We start from the raw sequence: 19,999 nt of genomic DNA, 5'->3' as shown, positions 1-19,999 counted from the left end.
ATATAGAGCAAATCTTGAGTAATTTATATGATAATTTGTTTTTGCTTAAAAGAAAAACCTTTTCTATAAAATACAAGTGTTAAATTGTTCGCAAGGGACTTGGCCTCTTGAAAATATTTTGACAGATTCATGATCTTATTGATGTGAGTATTCTCTTTAATGAGGCAGACTCAATCTATCCCCTCTTTTTCACCTTTGTGATTCTTGGCAATTCTAAATCTTCTGCTGGTGTCTACATAGCATCCTGAGGGACTTCCCCTAGTTCTTTTGAAATTGGATGACTGTCATTTGAACGCCTGAACTGTCAGTGAGTTATCCTTTGTTCTTGCCCTTAGACTATTCCAGTTCATTGTCCAGTCATGGAGCTTTCTGATAACATTTTCGATACTAGATTGGCCTTAGATTGTAACCTATCATACCATATGACTCACCACTGCCTTTTGGGTGACCTCCCACTCTTTTTAGACCATGGTGTTCCATGACTCTCAACCTTCTTGCATTAGTAGAAGAATATTGGTATTGAAAGATTAGTTTTTGTTTAAGAGAGATACTTGTCTTTAAAAGCACTCCCATTTTCCCAAAAGTGAATCAGACTGTTTTCTTCCTTTTCAGTTCTGAGCGTAGTTCATTCTATATGTTCAGTGTCTATTCAAGCAAGATACAAGTACCCCCTCTTTATTCACCTGGTTCCACTACTCTGGGCCTTCTTTGATTTCTCCATCAGGCCCCAGGAAGTTCCTTATAGGGAAAACCTCCTCATCCCACAAGTTCCCATGAGCCTTGGTATTATACCTCATCACCATACTGTTCTTCTGATTGAGGGTAGAGCCTTCATCTCCAAACCTCTATTTCAGTAGGAGATCCTCTCACTTGGCCACACTTCTTTGGTTCTTCTCTCTCTCTCTCCCTCTCCCTCCTTTCTTCCCCTTTCCTCTCATTTCCCCTCCTTCCCAGGTCTCATCCCTTCCTCTGCCTTTGCTTTTCCTTATTAGATTGTAAGCTCCCTGAGAGTAGGGACTGTCTTTCTTTTTTATATTTGTATTCTCAGTGCTTTGCACTATTTCTGGCACATAGTAGGTGCTGACTAAATGCTGATTGACTGGTATACTGCCTAGTTCTATGGGTTGTCTATCTGACTACATGCTATATTCAGTTCAATAGGCTTGCTTTATTGACTCGGTTTTTCCAGTGTGGATAATTAAACCAAACTCTGTTGAGGGATTATAGATCTCACTTAGGAGAATCAGCAGTATTTTGAGACTTAATGGAATCAGCATAATGTCATCTGAAAACAGGCATCTGGTGGACCAAATCATTTTCTGATTTGGACTCTTTGCTGAACATCCTTCACAACAGTGGCAAACACATTTTAGCAAGGATATGTCTCCCTGTTTTATGTCTCACTTAATAATGAGAAGGTCTACAAACATAGTTACCTTTGTGGTTACATTTCCCAAGGAATCTTGTTTACTTTTTGACACATGAATGGGAGATACCTTGTTGGAGGAGTGCCTTTTTTTTTTTTAAAGCAATTGGGGTTAAGTAACTTGCTCAAGGTTACATGGCCAGTTATTTCTGGGTGTGGTGCTGAGTATCTGAACCCAGGTTTGATCCAGTTCATCCCGACACTGGAGCCGGTGCTCTTGCTGAGCCACCTGGCCGCCCCTAAGCAATTGGGGTTAAGTAACTTGCTCAAGGTTACACGGCCAGGTGTTTCTGGGTGGATGCTAAGTGTCTGAGCCCGGATTCAATCCCCAGGTCATCCTGATACTGGGGCTGGGGCCGGTGCTCTTACTCGCTGTGCTACCTGGCCGCCCCAGAGGAATGCCTTTAAGGTAGCATTTTGCTCTATCCATTCTGCTGCTTTTTGATAATCAACACATAAGAAACACAATGGGATCCTGTCTTCTTTCTATATGGTCAATGGTGTGAGTGTAAAGATGTGCTCTGATATAGAATCCTCTCCGTTCCTAACTCATATCTTCATCAAGGATGCCTTTAATTCCCATGATAATTTTAATAGATGTTTTGTAGAAATGAGAAAGTAGGAATATGGAATGGTAGTTATTAAAAGTCTCTGTCAGCTTTTGCAGGTAATGATATCTTCTGAGATTTTTTTTTCTCCCAGACCTTTGGTATACTTTATATTTCCTTCTTTTGGATACTTTTACAATTAATCCTTTGATACCCTTAAAATTGTACCTTTCCTGTATGTAGCGTATTTATATGTTGTCCATGTAGGTTATGGTCATGTCCACATGGCTTGCCTATCTGAAGCAGGGATAGATACCTCTAAAAACATGCTTACCCTTGTTCATGGAAGACTTTGATTCCTGCCTAGATGGAGAGCAAGAGAATGATACTACCAGGCTGACTGTTGTGTTTTCCTCAGAGAAGGGATACAGGACTACAGTTATAATTATCTGCTCCTTTTAATATTGTTATTCTAGGAAAATAATTTTATTTTTAGGTTCAAGCTGCTTTCCTACATTACTAACCCTTAAAGAGGAAGGGGGGGGATATACCTTATACATCATGGCTTGGCCTTTTGCCACCAAATACTAGTTACACAAAAGAACATCACAAATAGTTAAGAGTGAATAAACACATTTATCCAAGAAGATTACCTATAGAAAGCAGAGAAGTTATACAAATTTGAATATAACCAACAGTAAACAGTGAACAAGACCTCCCTCAGAATTCTCTGAAGTAATTAGGGAGGGAAACTGAAAACCAAGGACCTGATGGGGTATATAGGCTTCTCCCCTATGTCTGCCTTCTAGAATCTGTTCTTACTCTTTCTGGATTTCTCCTGGAGCCATATGTATGTTCTCTTGAAGCAAGAAAAAAGAAGAAAGTCTTTTCTCCCAAGCTCTCATAGTTCAACTCCACTTATAGTCATGTAGTGTTGGGTCTTCATCCTCTTTAACAATAAGAAGAATCTTATGCAAATGAACCAGGCTGGAACCCAGATTACATGTATTTATGGTCTCTTTCCATCTTTGCTTTCTTTATTACTATATTTACTTCTTTAGGATACTTTTGATTCCTCTTCACCCTTACCCTTTCCCTTCTTAGAGCAGGTTCATCCTGTAAGAGGAATTAGTCTGAGATTTTAATGCAATTTTAGTCAAGTAACAAGCATCAATTTAGGACTTAATATGTGTTAGCACTGAGGATACAAAAAAGGACAAAGACATAGTCTGCCTTCAAGGAGCTCCCATTCTACAGGGAGAGACAATATGTAAATAACTATGTCTATTACAAAATATGTACAGTGTAAATGGAGGATAATCTAAGAGGATAATCTATTTTTATAGATTATAAAAATAGGTGTCTTATTGAAAATAGGAGAGAGGTGGGATTGATTTTGCTGCAAGCACAAGTTGTTCTGAGTACTTCCTTTAGGGAGATCAACTCTTATCTAGATTTGGAGAAGTATGCATACACACATTTGGAGGAACACACATATGGACCAGAGGAAAAGAAGCTAGTGCTTTGTTTTTCTTTGGAATAAATGGAGTGGTAGATCTAACAAATAATTTAATTCTCCCTTGGTCTTGCCAGGGACTGACTAGCCAAAAGAAGCTGCAGAAAAAGGTATGATTAAATTAAAGACTTGTTACCTTTAGGGAGCAGATGAGAACCAGTAAATTTTCTTTCCCCCAGCAGTGGTACAGCAACTCAAGAAGTCCTGGTGCTTCAAGACTAGACAGCCAAGCTGTGAGAACCAAAATAGCATCTTTTTCCTTCTCTCAGTAAAGCTGCTGTCTTTTTTTTTTTAACTGTCTGCTGTTTCCTAGTGATTTCAAGAGGAGTTCCTAGTGTTGAAGGGAGATTAGAATAAATCTGGACATAAAACATAGTTCAAATTTGCGAAAGCCACTGTATAACTAAGATAAGAAAGTTAGTTCTTTTACCATGACAAATAGTTAGGGACTCCATTTTAATTTAATGGAAATTAATCATTGGACACTGGGGGAAACTTCAATTTGAGATAGCTTCTTACTCTCGTAAGCAAGAAGATGAGCATCTTGTAAGACATTTGTATTAAAGACACTGAGTGGCCATTGGTAAAGTTGAAACATTTAAGTGTAGAGGAAATCGTAACATTGACTATGAGAATGTTAGTTTTACAGATTGTAAAATTCAGAGGGTAGACATTGCTTGTGAGAGATTCAGTAGAGTTGGCCCACTGCACTTAGATTTTTTTTTTTCCTTCATAAGCTTGTTCTTGCAGCTTATCAGAGTTGGAAATTGAACCTCAGAGACCATGTAGTTCAACCTATACCTGAACCAAAATCCACTTCTAAAACATTGCCAACAAATGGTCATCCAGTTTTTACTTAAAGATCTTTGGAGAAGGAAAACCTACTGTGTGCTGAGGCAACCCAATCTACTTTTGGATAGCTCTGGTTATTAGGAAGTTCTTTTAGTCTTCACTTAGCTTCGCTCTTGTAGGGCCAACCAAAGCAGTCTAATCTCTTTTCTATATGGTAGCCTCTTCCTTCAGATACATCCAATAGGGAAGACAGCTGTCCAGTCTCCTCCTCATTTTGTATTTTTTCGACTGATTCTCATATGAGATTATCTCATTTGTCTCATCAAGAATTCTTAACCTTTTTTTGTTATTGTTGTTATTGTGGACTCCTTTAGTGGTAAATCCTGTGGACCCCTACTCAGAACAATGTTTTTAAACGCTTCAACTGAAATACACAGGATCACAAGAAACCAGTTATATTATCCAAGTTTGTGGATCACCTGAAATTTGTCCTTGGGGCCCTTATTAAGAACTGGTCAAGATGCTATCCAGTTTATCAACGAACTGCTTACAGTGTGGCACCTAAAACACAATACTCCACAGGTGGACTGATGGGGCACAAGATCACAGTATTTAAAGCGGAAAGAAACTGTAGTCATTATCTAGGACAACTCCTTCATTTTACAGATAAAGAAACTAAGGTCCAGATAAGTGAAATGACTTGCCCAAAGTCACAGGTAGAAAATTGTAGACCCTGATTCCAAGTTAGTGCTCTTTCCATGATAGCACACAGTGTACATCTCCCCCATTATGGACACTAGCTATACTTCTTATAATGTTGGCTAAGATGGGATTAGACTTTTGGCCATTAGCTCGCTGTTGACACATATTAAGCTTCCATTCCACTTGGTGTCTAGACACAACTCCCAATTTTGTATTTGTGAAGTTTTTTTTTTTTAATCCAAGCATGGGGCTTCACATTGATCACTATATAAATTTAATCTTGTTCTAGCCAACGTGCTATCCTATTTGGATCCTCAGTCTCATTTAAGTGCTTAGTTTCTCTTCTAGTACCGAAGTTTAGTGAATGCTTGAATGATTGAAGTAGTCTTATAAAGCCATTTTGATTTTCTAATGAAAATTAGACCTTTTTAGGAAAAAAAAAAAAGACAAGTTCTCCCTCTCCCTCTCTCTTCTCTCTTCTCTCTTCTGGTTCTTTCTCTTTCATGAATTCTTGAAAGGACTACAGGCTATTTAAACCATGTTGCTGAGTCTGCCATCTAGTGGTTAACTGCAGATTTGTGATTTCTGGGCCTTTAAGCCCCCAGGATGGGAATACTTAATTTCTAGGGGTACAGGTGCCACTGTTTTCTCCTGTATATAGAGTTCTAGCATTTCCTCCAGTGAGTCATTGGGCAAGATGGCATGTCTGCTCCCTGAATCTTGCCACAGAACAGTTGGAAGACCCTTGTGCTAGGACATGGGTCCAAAAACAGAACAGGATGTATGTGATAGCAACTCATCACATATCATGTTCTTCATTTCCAAAGGATATCCTGCTTGTCAGCTCATTGTCTACAATTTCCACAAATCTTATTCTCACAGTAATGGCATCATGGAAATTGAATGTCGACGGCTTAGTGTAGTGGATTTTGAAGAAAACAAGCATGGATATCTGAATCCAAGGAAAACAAACAGCATGTTTGGTAACAAGGACACAACCTTCCGATTTAACAGGGAATAAACTCATGTGAAAAACATCAGGAAGCCAGCCACTTGCCTGAGTTTTTTTTCCTTTTCTAAAGTTATGAATGGGCTAGGAGATGTTAGCCTTCCCTTCCCTTAAAGTTTATAGGGATAGGAATGGGGTTAGGGACTGTGCCTGTAGGAAATTCCTGAAAGGTGAAACTCTTCCACCATTGCAGATGGGCATTTTTTTTCCTCCAACTTACAGTCTTGAAGAGTTTCTTTGATCACTGAGATATTAAATGATTTGCCCAGGGTCATACATCCAGTATGTATCTGGACCCACATCTTCCTGACTCCAGACCCAGTGCTCCATCCACCTAAGCTGTCTTAACAGGCAGAGAAGCAAAATGAGATTAATCTGTCATCCATTATCATTACATATATCTTTCGCAGCAGCCCTTACCCCTTCTTTGGTCTTCTTTTTATCTTTTCTTCAGTGTACTAAAAAACAAACACCACCATCAAACCTTTTTCTCCTCCAAATTTTAAGTTGTCCTTAGTATCCATTACTAGCTTCAGTCCTTTTCTGATATTTAGCACTCCTGTCTATTCTTATGGTATCCATTATCTTTTCAATATCTTATAAAAGTAAAGTCTTTTTAAAGTCTGTTAGCTCACAAATTCCTTGTGAATCCATATCAGTGTCTTAAAACAGCTCCCCTTTCAACTCTAGTTCCACCGGAATTGTCTTTATCTCTTTAAAATTTTCTTCTGCAGAATTTCCTATCTTTCCTGGTCTTGCTTTTGCTATGGAAGATTAGTCCATTGGATGTTACATGAAATTGACTCTCCCCAGATCTGGGGTCTGTGTTAGATTGTGTCAGGTTTTCCTGTCTTACAAATTCTAAGATGGTCATTTCCTCCTCAAGATTTCTATTATTTTTGCTTCAGCAACTAGTTACTTTTTATTAGTAAGTAATATCTTTTGTGAATTTGAGGATTTTCATTGCCATTCTTCCTACATTGTACCTATGTCTATGGCAAAGGTTTTTAAATTGGGATATGCAAATTTTCTTTTTAAAATATTTTGATTGCTGTACTTCAGTATAAGTGATTTTCTTTGTAAGCATCAGTATTTTATTTTGTGGATTTAAAAACAATCATCTGAGAAGGGGCCCATGGGCTTCACAAGACTGCCAAAAGGGACCATGACATAGAAAAAGGTTAAGAACCCCTGCTCTTTGGTATCTAGCTAGATACAGGCACATAGACTCAGCTTTCTTCTTCTCCCTTTCTGTCAGTTTAAAGCTCTTGGGTTATGTTTGCTGGACTCCAGGCAAATAAATCTTACCTTAGCATCCGTGCCTTCAGGTGTGGATGGAGTGCATTTAATGAAAGTCCATCATTCCTGTATTCTGAGCCATGGTCCAGAAAGCCAAACCTGTTGCTCAGACAGCATCTTATTTGCCAACTATTTATTGCCCCATCCTGTCTTTCTCTTCTACAATCACAACACATGATGAAAATACCACATGAGCCTCTGAGGTCTTTAATTTTTTTTTTTTGCTGAGACTTGGATCCTTCATGTCGTGTTGTTTATGCCCACATGATTGCTTAGAAGAGGGTAGTAGTCATTTGTTTTGAAAAGGCTTGGGAGGTTCTCAAACATGTCCCAAATAAATTCCCAAGAATGACAACATATATTTTTATTATTAATACTAAACTGATAAATATTTGACTCTGGAGTCTTCAGAATGTACTCATCAGGTCTACTTCTTGTATCTTCTTGCTGAAGTCCTTATTGGATGTATGATGCGTCTGGGGAACCATAGCATTCCTTGGAGGACAAGCTGCTGCTTCCTCCTCCCAAGAGCTGGCTCCATCCTCTTTGTGAAGAACATCATTTAGCTTCACATATTTGGTAGTCCTTCCTTTTCTCTTCCCCGTCAGTCTTCCCATTTCTAACCTTCTGGCATTCTCTTCTGTCTCCTGAGATCTTTGTTTTGACATGAAAGATCTCTATTGTTACAGTTTTAGTTTTTAAGGAGCACTTCATTCTGAAGGCCTGATAACCTAGAAAATGAACAGGCATTCCTACAGGTCTCTTGCTTTCTCCTCTAAATAGACCAATTCCCCACTTTGAGCTTTGAGACCATTTACTTGGAGATGAATATCACATACTGTACTCTATGTAGATCACTGCAAATTTATATTTGCTTTAAGCAAGATCCTCAGGCTTTTTATATTTTTTGCTAGTAGCTCTTATGGCCAGTTCCCCAAGAGAGTTGCTGTGACAAGCTGTTACAGTTTAGCTGTGTGACAATTCTTGTCTATGAAAGATGTGTGGGTGACTATCTAATAAAGATATGGTTCAGATTGAATGTGGCATGGATATGTATTTGATCTGGATCTCCTACAAAGGAGAATATGATTTCTGCCTTTGTAGGCAGCAGGAAGTCTATGGCTGAGTCTCCTTCCCTATCCTATCTTCAAGCAGAATATTGGGCTACAATTACATCATCTACCACATCACAATATTTATAATCTAGGGTAGTGGTCCCCAATGTTTTTTGTTCCACAAACCCCTTTCAACAACAACAAAGTTTTGTGAACCCCAAGAATAATTTAATATGTTCCTCATAATATTCTTTTATATTTATTCATTAAGTACTTATAATAACTATTATTTTGTCCAAAATAACTCCAAATTAAATTTTATATTACATAATAATTATTATTAAATATAAGTTCTTTATTCTAGTTATAGCCAAGAAAATGAAGTATAAAATCTTTACACTCTAGTTATAAAATAATTGTTAATTTTTAAGTAGTATGTTCTATAAGAATTAAAAGGAATCCAACCAGAATTTATGTGCTTATGACTTCATATTATATTTCTTTAATTTTATAAATGTTGAATATTAATATTTTAATGTAATAGGTTATAATTTGGGAGATGTTTAATATAACAGTAATATATAAACTTAATTTCAATGTGAACTTTTTTATTTGAACAAGGGTTTACAATAATATTTGACTTAACACCAATTGTCAATCTAGTTCCACATAGAGTTTGTTTCTGTATTTTGATTTAAATCAAATAAATAGCAGTTAGGTGGCTCAGTGGATTGAATGCTAACTCTGAAGTCAGAAGGACTTGAGTTCAGATTTGGCCTCAAACACTTGCTAGCTATGTAACCTTGGTTGAATCACTTAACCCTGTTCACTTCAGTTTCCTCATCTATTAAATGAGCTGGAAAAGGTAAAGCACTCTACTATCTTTGCCAAGAAAACCCCAAATGGGATCACAAAGAGTCGGGCACAACTAATCTATTCAACAACAACAACAACAGAAATAAACAAGAATAAAATGGAAATACTCATTACATAAATATGAAGTAGAAAATGGAAGGAAAATTTTATGAGCCCTCTTGCTGAGAGGTGAAAGTTCATTTTTTATTTTTAGTCACATCACTAGTTGACAAAAATGATTAGTTACAATATAAAATATTTACTTTTCTATTGGCCAAGGACAAGCACTGTATTAAATTACATGTTGTTATTGTTCAGTTATGTCTGATTCTTTGTGGCCCCATTTGGGGTTTTCCTGGCAAGGATACTGGAGTGGTTTGCCACTTCCTTCTCCAGCTCATTTTACAGATGAGGAAACTGAGGCAAATGGAGCTGAGTGACTTGCCCAGGGTCACACAGTTAGCAAGTATCTGAGGCCAGATTTGAACTCAGAAAGATGAGTCTTCCTGACTTCAGGTCCAGTGCTCTATGTACTGTACCACCTAGCTGTTCAATAAATTTTACACATACACACACACATATATGTGTGTATACTTAAAATTCAAATGTATACATTATTTTATTTTTTAACATCATTTACATATAAACTAATTCTTGTAAGGAAAGAATCTTTTTTCTATTATTAAATCCTTTTATGGCATGCCAGCTATATTCTCACAGAAACTCAGCTGAACAACTGACCAATATTGCCAAAGAGTTTATTTGAATATTCTCCAGATAGAAAAATAGTAACAGAAGTGGAAGATAAGCTTAAATTGAAAAATGGTCCTAATATTGCAATGAGAAGCATGCTAGTGTTTGTTTCTGCAGAATATTTATGGTGATCTGTGATGGTCTCAAGATAGTTTTGTAATACACATATCCACCAATCATAGTTTTCAAACATTCTGATATCTATGCTACAGAATATATGCATTCATAAAATCTTAATTACGTAATTACACTGACAATGAGGTATGATTACAGGATTGTAGAGGACTGAGGAAACTGTCCTGGTATTGTGTTCAAAATAAAAATGAAGATATGCACATCCTTCATTGGGAATTGGTTTGCCCTGGAATGTTAAGCCCTAATATTGATTTGGAAACTATTTGATGACAGGTTGAGAAACTGTAAGATTGTACTAATAGGACTTAGAAGCTAAATTTGATATAATTACTGAACACACACTAAAATCATTGTGTACATGATCATGAATCACTTCAGAAAAGACTTATAATACTTCAAATATGCATGTGCATATTGTGATAAAGTAAAAATATAGTTGTAACATAGTTGGGCAATTATTTACTGCTTAAGGTACTATTAAAGGATTTTTAGTATTAACCTCTTGGACCATCATCATGAACTCCTCAGGTATTTACAAACTTCTAAATAGAAAGCACTGGTCTAGGCCAGTTCTAGGGCCTATGTTCTTTTTTGAGTAATTATTTTTCATCATAATTTGTTTCCTCTATAATTATGTGTCACTCTGCACACATACATATGTGTATAATTAAAAAAAAACATTATTCTGAGAAGGGATCCATAGGCTTCATCAGATTGCTTGAGAGGGCTGTCAAAGAAAAAAGGTTAAAAATCCCTGCTCTGGTATACAATACTTTGAAATTCAGTTTAAAATGCCTTTAAAAAATACCTTTAAATGAGCTGATTTTGCTCAATGACAGAGTAATATTTAGCTTGCTATTACTAGCTTAGATTTCTCCTACTAAATACTGGTTATACAAATAATTGTGACAAAATCTAGTAAACTTCTTTATCAAAGTAGGCAATAAACAGAAATTGGGGGCTTATCCAAATAAAATAGACCAAAGAATACACAAGAGTAAAAGAACTCTTTAGCTGGGAGTGAGGTAAGATCTCAGCTCACCAAGGATAGATTGTTTAACAGTTTAGCAGTTTCTAGGTTTGCAATCATTGGAAGTAAAGGGACAATTGGCAGGACACTTCCCCTACATGTCTGCAGCTCTTTGGACTCCCAGAAGTTATTCAGATGTTCCAGCTTGCCTCTCCTAATCACCTCCTCTCTCAAAGTCCTACAGTTCTCTAAAGATTATTCTTCTCCATTCCCACAGGAACTCAGTGACAGCTCAGTGTTCTTTTAGGCAATCAGTCATGATATGTACATTTCCACTTACATAGTGCAGCATGCTTATAGCACGAGCTGAAGTGGGTGAAGGTGTTACATTCAGCAACCCCTTCATTAATCTTTTAAATTAGTGGATTATGGTGACTTCAACTTAGTTTATTATATACAACTAATAACTTAAGTACAAAAATGTTATTTTAAATGTTAAAAATGTTATTCAGTGATGTTAGCATGTTGTTGTTAGTCATTTCAGTAGTGGCCAACTCTTTGTGACCCCATTTTGCGGTTTTCTTGGCAAATATACTGGAGTGGTTTGCCATTTCCTTCTCCAACTCATTTTACAGATGAGGAAGCTAAGGAGAAAAGGGATAGGTGACTTGCACAGGGTCACATACCTAGTAAGTTTCTGAAGCTGGATTTGAACTCAGGTCTTCCTGACTCCAGGCCTGGCGTTCTATCCCCCTGTGCCACCTAGTTGCTCATATTTGTATGGAAAATTCTTCAGATAGTAGGTTTGGGTGAATCTTACCACCTACTGCCAGTCTAGAGAAATCTTCATTTTAAATCTTTGTAATCTATTAAAGTAAATTTGATATGTTATAGAAAATGGAGAAACCTCTACAATATCTTTCATGCCTGTTTCTACAATTACCACACTTGTGTTTAGGTCCTCATTACTTATAGATGTCTCCTAAGTGGTCTCTGCTTCCAGTCGCTTAGCCCTTCAAATCAGCCTATGTACTGTCGGATTGATCTTCCTAAGTCTTTCAAACCTTTGTGTTGCTTACTGAATAAAGTCCAAATTCCTTAGCCTGGCATTAAAGCTCTTCATCACAAGACTGCAGCCATATCTTTCACTGCTCACATTCTCCTACTCTACTGTAGCCAAATTGGATTATTCACTGCTCCTCAAACACACCCCGCGCTTTTCTACCTCAAAGCCTTTGTTCATTCATTTGCCTGCAATGTCCTCCATCCTCCTTTCACCTGTTAAACTCACACATTCTTAAGGCTGAGCTCAAGCTCTGCCTCTTCCATGAAGTTTTTTTCTGATGCCTCCAACTGAATGTGATCTCTCTTCTTCAAAACTCCCCTTGAAATAGATTTTTTTCTTTTATAGGACATAACTATCATGCCTCTGTTCTATCTTGTACTATAGATTTCATGTGGTATCACCACCATTATATAATACAATACTTGCATTGTAGAGTAGGAAAAAGAACATTGATTTGGAGGTAGGAGAGTTGGATATAAATCCTAGCTCTGAAACTTTGCTACTAGTGTCTGCCTATGCCATTACACCTTTTTGAGCCTCAGTTTCCACATTTGTAAAATGGGATAATATTTGTGCTTTTTACCTCACAGGTTTGTGAGGAAGATGCTTTTGTGAACTGCAAAATACTATTTATGTTATAATAGGCAGAGACAGTGTCTTATTCATTTCTGTATCTTCCTTACTCACATTTGATCCCCTGTATCACCTTTTTTGAGCCTCAGTTTCCCCACCTGTAAAATGGAAACAATAATACTTTGCTCAGTAACAATCTATCTCACTGACTTATTGTGAGGAGACTTATTTGTAAATTGAAAAGCACTGTATAAATGTGAGCTATTACTATTTGGGGCAGGGACAGTGTCTTACTGGTTTTTGTATAATATGTGGGTTGCTAGCACAGCATACAGTGTAATATTTGTTGAATTAAATTTGTTTTCCATCACATGATCCTCTAACTCTGGTGATGTGGAAATATTGTTAAGGTTATCTTTTCCCTGAATGTATAAAATGAGTTAAGGAGAGAGGTGAGTTAAAGAAAACCAATTATTTGCTGTCCTGCCTTCTTCTTTTGGCAACATTTTTGTAACAATTAGATATGCTCTGTTTCTTCAGTGAAAGTGAGGGAACTATAAAAAGGATGGTACATCGAGTTAAGATTTAAGGGCCTAATTCTCAAATTTGAGTTTCCTATTTTAGACCTTTTAGGGCCAAATGTGATGTTATAGTTGCAGGATACCAGAATATTTCTACCAAAATCTTCTTTCTCTTACTCTGCAATGTAATAATCTTATGATATAGATGGTGGAGATACGACATTTTTAGCAGAGAAGAGCCAGTGGCTCCATTGTACTGGTTTGCCACACCTGTGCATACATAAGCCATACCAGTTAAGTAGAAAACCATTATAGTCAAAGTGTTATAATTCCTATTGTGTAAATAGAATTACAAATGTTTGCAAAGGCTCTGCCCTTGTAGACTGTCCAGTGGTATGAGAAACAGGATGCAAGATAGCTGAACAGTCTGAAGCTGCCGGGTAGCAGGACGTGTCCAGGAACACACTGTAGTCGAGCAGAGGTTCAGTGTTCAGACAGACTGGGGAAGCTTTGGGTAAGTGCCTGTACCTGGAACTTGGAGAGGGGGAGTGGAAAAAGAGGGGAAACTGGAAGTTCTACATATTGGAAGCAATAGCTGGAGCTGAGAGAAGAGATAGCAATCTTAATACCTAAATTTTAATGAGAAGACTAGAAGACTAAAGTAATCACACAAGAAATACAGATTATGAAGACAAGTATTTTGGTGAGAAGGGGTGAATAACAACAAATAGGAAGTGATTTAACAACTTCTGAAGCATTTTCATTGTGAAGTCTACAATGTATGGGTGTGTGTGTGTGTGTGTGTGTGTGGGTAGGTAGGAAGGTAGAATTGTTGAAGATGGGATAGTATTTTAGGTTATTCCCTGAGCTGCATGTGGATTTTCTGTGGAATAGACATGGGGGTAAGAAAAAGTAAGCCATCTTAAAGCAAGGTTCAGTTGAATTTTGGACTAGATTGACTGGAATTTCAAAGTACTCTGGAGAACAAAACATACAAATGAATAATTACAACTAACTAGAAATAGCCATTCTGGTAAAAAAAAAAGTATTTCTACATAAAGAAAATGGAACTCAATTTTGCATGATATTTAGGGATACTTGGTACAAAGGTCAACAACCTTGTTGGAAAAGTATCAAGAAAAGTATAAGAGAGACCAATTATATATATTTTTTCTAGTCACCCAATTACTAAAGTTTCTTTTTTACCTCTCTCTTTCCCTCAAGAATCAAACCTAGAACTTGAACCTCAGGCCTAATTAGAAGTAGTGATCTTCCAAGAAGATGAGTTTCTCATACCATCTTCAGAAACATGTACAAAAACTTGCTGACCCTTAATTTTATAGTTCACAGTGAAGTAGGAAAAAAAGAACTTTGTGTGCAAGATTTAACTTGAAATATATAGATTTATATCTCATGAGAATTTGTAATCCTAGTTGTAATTTAAAAAACCCCACTGAATAGAATAATAGAAATTATACTAATATAGAGTTTTACAGTTTGGAAAATGCTTTATGTTATCCAAACACATTAATTTAAGCTTTACAGTTGACAAAGTGCTTTGTAATCTCATTTATCTTTTCACAAACACTGTGAGATTGGTAGTGAAAGTATTATACACACTTTACAGATGAGGAAACTGAGGATAATGTCTTGCTTAAAAATCACACAGTTTATCAGTCAGTGGTGGATACAGGATATGTGCCCATGTCTTCTGACTCTATATCCAACGATTATTCCGTTATACCTATTGTCTTTGGGTATACATGGACTTTCACAGAATTCAAAATAAGAAGTATAACAGATAAGATACAAGGATATAGCATTTGGAGACTCACTGACAGGAGATGAGAAAGGGGAGAAGTTGAACCTACTTGCAGATGATAATATCAAGAGTTTTATTTTTTAGTCTCTTTCACACTAGTCCATCCTCTGGACTTTTTCTCCTTCCCTTATTTCTGTTTCTCTTCCTGTTCATTGGTGCTTTTACTAGTAACACTCTAGGGCTATTATCCTGTTTTGGGTCACTGACCTTCCATTTCCTCATCTGTGTGAAATGAAGATAATAATATTTATACTAGCTGCTATTTCATGGGTTCATTGTGAGGAAAATATTTTGTAAGCAACAAATCTCCATGAGAACATGAGTTATTATTTTGTATCTTTGAACTTTTTATTCTCACCAATTCATAGAATATTTATTAAATTAAAAATCAGCTTCCTTTTCTTGCATAGTAATTTACATATTTCATATATATGTGTGTATATACATACATACATAAATACATATGTATATGTGCATGCGTGCCCTGGATTAGGTGAGGTCTCAAAGACAGGGGATTGTTTCTTTCATATTTCTTTAGAGCCTTTGGCATAATGCTGAGCACATAGTTGGTTGTCAATAAACACAGCTGAATCCATTGTTAGGTTCAGTTTTTTTTAATATACTTAGAATGCTAACATTCTTCTTGTATTTTGCATTTTGAAGGTAAACTACTGAGTTTTTCATTATGTCTGATGGGGACTATGATTATCTCATCAAGTTTTTAGCCCTGGGTGACTCTGGAGTTGGGAAGACCAGCTTACTTTACCAGTACACAGATGGCAAATTTAACTCCAAGTTTATCACAACAGTGGGCATTGATTTCAGGGAAAAGAGAGTGGTAAGTTCCCAATCCTTGTCTGTGCTATTTAAAAATACAATCTCTGAGTAAACATTTAGGATTTGCTTGTATTTTTTTGAGTTTGGAGACATGGGGACAGGGGAGAGGTTGGCATCTAAAAGTAAAAAAAAGTAAAAGTAATAAATTCATCTCATTTGATCTGAGCAAGACTATCCCAAAAAATCACCAAAGAGATTTTTAAAAAATCCATAAATATAGTCAAATAGACAAAAGCCAATAATGCCTAATTGAAGGATGGGAGTCAAGATAATAAGATCCCATCATTAATTTATTCTGTGACCCTCAGCAGATCAGTTTCTCTGAAACTCATTTTCTCCATCACTGATTTATTATGTGACCTTCAGCAAATTACTTTCTCTGAAACTCATTTTCCTCATGTGTAAAATGAGGTGAAGATGGTTTGACTAGATGTTCCTTAAGGTACATGCCAATGCCAACATTCTCTGAATCATTTGCTTTTATTATGAACATTTTTTTTGGCCACTGTATCTGAAATTATGGGTCTCACTTTGCTAAAGAAGCATTCGTTAGCATTGATATGTCATTTATAAGAAATCATCACCAGACTAAACCATGATGATGTTAATACTACTATTAACAATAATGATATCAATAATTTTCAAGTAGTGTTTTTTTTTGGGGGGGGAGGAATTGCTCAGTGAGAGCCCCATCCTTGGAACATTCTCATACTGTGAGGATGGGGGTCCCATTGACCAGTCCCCCACTATACTGGTATCAATAACAGCAATATGGGCTGTGTCCTGGTGGTGCAAAGCGGATCTAGCCTCAGCAACTGTTGTGATGCCTTTTAAAGAGGTTCTCAGACCCTGCTTTACTAGAATGAGAAATCATAATAGCTTTTCTCTTGATTCCATTTTTATCCCTAGGGCGAATAAGAATGTTTAAAAAAAAACAGATTAAAAACAATTCAAATCCTATCATTTTCCTATTTTTTTTTTTGGTAAAAAAGAAAAGAAACCCCAAAACTACCATCCTCCCCCCCCAAACCCATAAGGGAGAGAAACAAAAATCAATTCCAGACTCCTAGTTCAACGATATTTATTTTTGAAATTTAATGTATAACATCAGAGAAAGGGAATAGGGTGGGGAAGAAAGCTCTCTTATCTGAAGTGGGGGACTTAGCCGCCTTGTTCCACCTGAGTCAGCAGGTTCATCATCTTTAAGGGGATCGCCACAAAAAGAAGCTTCTGATAAGGTAGCAGGTTTTTGAATGTCTGCTAAGGAACCCCCTCCCACCCCTGTTTTTTCCCTCCCCCACCATGCACCACTCTACAGAGAGGAAAAATACCTCCGGTCCCTGTGCCCCATCTGAGAGATGAGGTTTTAGAGGGTCATAGGCTCATAAATCAGCTCTTATCACCCTGGTCAGGCTAGTTAGAAAACTGAACTTTCAGTGGGGGAGGGGGTGTCTTCAGGTGTATTCTCAGGTATTATAAGATTTAAAGCTGGGAAAGTATCTTACATGTCATCTATTCCAACCCTTTCATTTGTGAGCAATGACAAGGCCTAAAGGAGGTTAAGTGTCTTGCTTATAGTCTCACCCACAGTCAATATCAGAACCAGGTTCTTAAACTCCAAATCTAGAACACCATGCTCTCTCCCTAGTTCAATTAACTTTATAACCCTGTACAGAGCAGCTGCTTTCTGCATTTCGAATTCTTTCCCCTACCCCCACAATTTCTGGGGAATTTTTTCTTTAGTTCTTTATGGATTTTCCCCTCAATTTCAAATAATGAGTCCAGTTGAGAACTTAATTTTATCCTAAAATTAAAATCTTAGCTGGTCTCATTTCTTGGTATTAAATGTTAACCTCACTGATTCAAAGGTAACCTCCTTTTAATTGGAGTTCTTAATTGTTCAAATTCTCAAAGGGAACTTATAGCCTTAAGATTTTGCTTTTGTTCCTGATAATTGTTTACTGTTTACTGAAGAGGTGTTTTGTTTTCCGGTTTTACTTTGTGAAATTTACCTCTTCTAGGTATACAGGGCCAACGGGCCAGATGGAGCAGTTGGCAGGGGCCAGAGAATCCACCTGCAGTTATGGGACACGGCAGGGCAAGAGAGGTGAGGCCTGGAGTCATGTATAGTTATGGGAAGAACACGAAGCAAGCCATGATTTACATGCAATCACACGTGATCAGAAGAGAAGTAGCCAGTTACCTGACATGCACCTGGGCAAGGACTATGCTGCTAAATGAACAGAAAATTTATCAGACTGACATGAGAGTGATGTTTTCTATAATTCTAAAGGGAAAAATAATCTTTCAGAATTTATTCTTTTTCTTATAGGCATTTTATGTTAATATATGTTTTCCTGATACCATGTCCTTAGTTTCTTTTTGCTAAGGGGGCCGTGTGTGTGTGTTTGAATAAATGTGGCTGCATCATTAAAACTCAACTACTGAAAATTCCTGGAAGTTCTAGGTGGATCAGAGTTCTCATTATCAGAATGTGGAGACCCAACAGGAGTAGTACACATGGCATTTGCATGATGCTGCTTTCAGTTCAGAGCTGGCTTATGTTATCTCTCTGAGCCTACTTGCCTTGGATTTTATTGGATCTGAGAAGGTGGAATGATACTTATTAGAAATAAATATTTGAAGAAATAATTATTTGGATGACTTAAATTCATGTGTCCCTTGAAGCCTGGTGGTTGAGATGGGAGGCCAGAAAGGGGATGTGGCAGAGAGTCACATGTTGCTCAAAGCCTTGGGGGAGAGAAGGAAATAGGTGAAGTTAGTGACTGAGTCATTAGTACTCTCCAAACTCTGTGACAGTAGCCTTTGGGAGAAGCTTGAATTTAGAGGCCAGAGGACACATTGTGGCAGTGAGGAATAATGGAAAGAATGTTGTACTCAGGAGAGACCTGGCTTAGAATTCTGCTTTAATACTTGTTAGCCATGTGACCATGAACAAATTCCTTAACCTCTTTCTCTCCCACTCTGAACCTCGGTCTTCTCATCTGTAAAATTGGGATGATACCTGTAATACCTGCCTCACAAAGCTGTTGTAAGACTCTGATGAGATTAAAATATGTAAGGGGCTTTATAAAGCTTAACCCCCCCCCCCCATACGTACACAGATATGATATGGGTGTCAGCATTTTGTTGTAATGTTATCCCAATGTGTTTTTTTTTTTACAACAACCATAATAATAATACTTAGCATGTATAAATAGCACTTTAAACATTTTCAAAGAATTTTACAAGTTATCTCATTTGATCCTCATAACCCTTTTGGGAGGAAGGTGCTATTATTATCCTGATTTTGCAGATGAGGATACTGAGGCTGAGTGGTCAAGTGGCTAGCCCAGAGTCACATAACCAGTAATCATCTAAAGCAAGATTTGAGTTTAAATCTTCTCAAGTTCAACTCTCTGACCTCTAGTATATGTGTATGCATACCTATAATATTATACACATAAATACATTTAAAAGAAATGTGGTGTGGTAGATGGCTTGCTTCAGAGTCAGGAAAACTTGAGTTCAAGTCTTGCCCATGGCATATTGGCTGTGAGATCATGGGCAAGTCACTTAGCCTCAGACAACTATCCAAGACTATCAACTTCAGAGGTGTGTTAGTACAAGAAAGTTCCTTGCCAGGAGCTTCCTTTACTGATGAAATAACAGGTCCAGTTAAAAAAAAATTAAATTAAAAAATATACAGAAGTGTTTCACAACCTGACTAACATGGAAATGTGTTTTGCATGGCTGCACATGTATAACCACTATAAAATTGCTTGACTTCTTAATGAGGGGGAAAAGGGAGGGAAGAAGGGAGAAAATTTGGAACTCAAATTAAAAAAAAAATCAGTGTTAAAATTGTTTTTACATGTAATTGGGGGAAAATAAAATACTAAATAAAAAGTAAAAAACAAGTACACATATCAGCGCTTGTTGCCTAATGATTCATGGCCCCATCCTAAACTATACAGTAAGTTATGGGCTCAGGAGTTAGCTTTTGTTATCTCTGTTAAGTGGACTGACTGGGTTGGCCTTTGTGTGGAGAGAAGCTTTGTGACCAGATAAATAGCTAAACAAGTTTATGTGAAAGGTAATAAATGAATGAAACATTGGT

General features: G+C 37.0%; 1 protein-coding gene across 3 annotated transcripts in view; it reads left to right on the top strand.

Annotated features, from left to right (window-relative positions):
* RAB27A (RAB27A, member RAS oncogene family) overlaps positions 1-19,999 on the top strand; it is a 102,692-nt gene that overhangs the window by 63,317 nt on the left and 19,376 nt on the right. Inside the window, exons 1-3 of one of the 3 annotated variants that reach the window (XM_069098093.1) lie at positions 13,636-13,734; positions 15,706-15,880; positions 17,901-17,986. In XM_069098093.1, the coding sequence (XP_068954194.1) occupies positions 15,728-15,880; positions 17,901-17,986 (239 nt within the window). In that variant the 5' untranslated portion in view covers positions 13,636-13,734; positions 15,706-15,727. Of the gene's footprint in view, positions 1-13,635; positions 13,735-13,768; positions 13,924-15,705; positions 15,881-17,900; positions 17,987-19,999 lie in introns of those variants that run through there. The other 2 variants (XM_069098094.1, XM_069098092.1) reach the window with 2 other exon arrangements.

Source organism: Petaurus breviceps, unplaced genomic scaffold, assembly GCF_028583685.1.
Source record: "Petaurus breviceps papuanus isolate PSGF00001 unplaced genomic scaffold, PetGlider_PUasm1.0 37, whole genome shotgun sequence".
NCBI lineage: Eukaryota > Metazoa > Chordata > Mammalia > Diprotodontia > Petauridae > Petaurus > Petaurus breviceps.
This window is presented reverse-complemented; position numbering and strand designations above follow the sequence as displayed.